General features: G+C 46.4%; 1 protein-coding gene across 1 annotated transcript; it reads right to left on the reverse strand.

The window, feature by feature from the left end:
- Positions 1-263: 263 nt before the first annotated feature.
- On the reverse strand, positions 264-1385 carry LOC140235829 (uncharacterized). The gene has a single exon (XM_072315830.1). It carries the CDS (start codon positions 1383-1385, stop codon positions 264-266), a length of 1122 nt encoding a protein of 373 aa, XP_072171931.1.
- Between the last annotated feature and the right edge of the window lie 1834 nt (positions 1386-3219).

The raw sequence follows: 3219 nt of genomic DNA on the forward strand, positions 1-3219 counted from the left end.
TCCGCGACTTTTCCATACAGCCATGTGGGGCCTGCATAGAAATTCTTTACCATCACGTGGTCACCAATACGGAAGATTCTCTCCTTCCTCCCTCGATCCCGTGTCTGCTTCATCAACGCTTGCTTCCGCCTCACCGACTTGTTGAGATCTGGCCGCATATTGTCAAGTCTCGTGCGGACTTTCCTCTTGAACATCAGCTCACTGGGCGACTTCCCCGTGGTTTCCTGAGGTGTAACACGATATCTCAGCAAGAACTTTTGCAGCTATGTTTGGCTGTTGTCAAACTCGACATCCACTTTGACTTCTCCAATGATTGGCACACTGCTGCCGGTGTATGTCTTCAGAGACAGATGAGATCGAGTCAGTTCTCCTGGACTTCCCACTTTGCGATACACTCCGCTGGATATCATCGTCCATGGGCTACCAGTGTCTACTTCCATTTTTGTCTGATATCCGTTCAGCTTTACCTTGGCCTGGTAAGGCTCGCGATATCCTATCCTGTTTACTGTAGCATCTTGGATATGACTCATCTCGTTCTCTGATTGTTCCGGTTCCTCGGGAGAATCACTGTTACTATCATCATTGTTCATGTGATGAGCTGCTTTTGTTTGCTTGTACTTCCGTACTTTGTCGCATTGACTCTTGGTGTGCCCAGTCTTGGCACACTTGAAGCATGTTTCGTCCTTGAAACGGCATGTCCATGGGGTATGGTAACCACCGCATCTCCAACATCTAGTTGTAGTGGAGCTTCCACTTGGGTTGCTTGGCTTTTTAAGTGTCTTTTTCACTTGTTTGGGCTGACGTGACTTCTTGTTTTGGATCTTTCCAACCATGGACTCAGGCGTTTTACTTAGCACTTTCAATCTCTCCACATCTTGGTTAGCAACTTCCATTGCTGTAGCTGTTTGAAGTGCTTTCTTCAACGTTAGCGATGGTTCGCTCAACAACTTGCGCTGGATACCAACATCTCGGCATCCCACCACTAGCCGATCTCGGATCATGTTATCGAGTTCTTTGAAGTTGCAGCCTTCGCTTTGCTGTCTCAAGTTTGCAACAAACTGTGGAATTGTTTCGCCTGGCTTCTGGACAGTTGTATAGAACTTGTACCTCTGGACTATCTCAGTTGGTTTAGGCGAAAAATGCGATTGCAGTGTCTCTTTGCACACTTCATATGTCTGCTCCGTTGGCTTGTTCGGTTGTAGCAGTGCTCTAAGTGTGTGATAATTCTTACAACCAACATTCGTCAAGAAAATTGCCCTTTTCTTTTCACTATCAGACACAGTATTGGCAGAAAACCAAGCCTCCAAGAGCTCAATCCACTCATCATAGGTATATCCCTCTTCTAACTGGGGTACGTTACCGATCATAGTCTGCGGGGTTGCCATCGTTAATTCACAGTGCTTACATGAACAAGACTATTCTGCTTGTGCTACTTCGTTTGCTTTGCCCACATAAAATGAATGTGTAGTTGGTACTGTATCTATACACATATATTAACAATCAGTAATTTCACTGAACCGCTGCCAATTGTACAAAACCATTTAGTTCACAGTGCTTACAAACTGCAACTATAGACCGACTATAGGGCCTACCAATCAGCTCATAGACTTGTAGTGTACAGTCGTACCACGTATCAACTTACAACCTGTAACCGTTGGGCCTATGCACTATCATTGGTATAGTACCGGGTACATTATGACTGAAAATACACACAGTATTTGTCTGGTCCAATTACAAGGCTAGGCTTGGACCAATTTGAGCTGGTAGGCTATTTGGTTTAGACCATTTACGGGCTTGTACTTAAACTAGAACACCTTCAGTACTAGTTAGGCTGAGCTTTGGTCTAGTGTACTCAGTTTGGTCCTACTTTGACAGGGCTGGGACTATACTCTTGTCCACTTCATTCACTTGGGCTATAGGACTTGCATGGTCCTACATGACTAGGGCTAGAACTTTGCGGTCCTTTATTATGTGGGCTTACTCTTACCACTGGACTAGGACTAAATAGTCCTTTACGGGCTTACCACTTAGTCTTGAAAATGATGGACCAATTACTTGTATCTTTGGTCCTACTTTGGCTTATCAAGCCTAAACTCAAGACTTAGCTACTCAACTTTCAATTGCTGAACCAAAATCGTCATATATTGTTCAACAAACTTACCACCTTGTTGCACTAGGCTGGTGTTGCATACATTATGGCTGTACCTGTAACAAAAGTTTACAACTTTGCATCCATGCAACAATAAACATCAAGCCATACAACTTGTTACAAAACTATGTTCAACTGAGTCCATTGCTTTAGTTCATCAGTTAGAACTGCATGCTCTAACAGTTAACATTAGAGTCTATGTCACTATGTGTATGTTGCACGACTTGGCTGGGCTGGCTGGACCCGTTGTACGGTACTAGGCTCGGCTGGTCCTAGGCTGGGATGGGCTGGGCTTAACAGCTGGGTCCTCGTTGCACTAGGCTCGGCTGGTCCTAGGCTGGGCTGGGCTTAACAGCTGGGTCCTCATTGCACTAGGCTCGGCTGGTCCTAGGCTGGGCTGGGCTTCGGCTGGGCTGGACCTTGCTGGGTCTCCGTTGCACTAGGCTCGGCTGGTCCTAGGCTGGGCTGGACCTTGCTGGGTCTTTGTTGCACTATATAGGCTCGGCTGGTCCTAGGGCTAGGCTGGGCTGGGCTTCGGCTGGGCTGGCTTCAGTCGGGCTGGCTTCGGCTGGGCTGGCTTCAGTCGGGCTGGCTTCGGCTGGGCTGGCCTTATAGCTGGGTCTTAGCCTTCCCAACTATAATGCTGGGCCTGGAACTGCTTTGGACCTCTGTGGACTTGGGCTTGGGCTGGCCCTCAGATTAGATCTAACAATCTACCGTTGGAGTTAGACTTCCATCTGCAAAGCGTCTCTGAAACTAACACAAGTTCTATCAAACAAAGTCTAGACACTCCAACATTCCAAGCTAGATCATGTAGCTTACTCACTGGATTCTGTTAGATCTAGCTTAATTAGGGTCTAGCCTTCTTGTATCAACATAGAAACCTACTGCAAAGCGTCCATAGGTTACTGAAAATCCTAAACCGCTGTGGTGTCTATGTATATGATTATGAATGGATACTGTGTAGCCTTAATGTATCAAATGCTGCAAAGCGTTCATGACACAATCTCGTATAGCTGGGACTGTTCATAGGCCACCACTGACTGGATCACAAATTTCCCGTTGCACGA

The sequence above is a fragment of the Diadema setosum genome, chromosome 12, assembly GCF_964275005.1.
Source record: "Diadema setosum chromosome 12, eeDiaSeto1, whole genome shotgun sequence".
NCBI classification, from domain to species: Eukaryota; Metazoa; Echinodermata; class Echinoidea; order Diadematoida; family Diadematidae; genus Diadema; species Diadema setosum.

Excerpts from the sequence above, each read along its gene's own strand:
- LOC140235829 (XM_072315830.1), bottom strand. The coding sequence starts at position 1,385 with ATGGCAACCCCGCAGACTATGATCGGTAACGTACCCCAGTTAGAAGAG.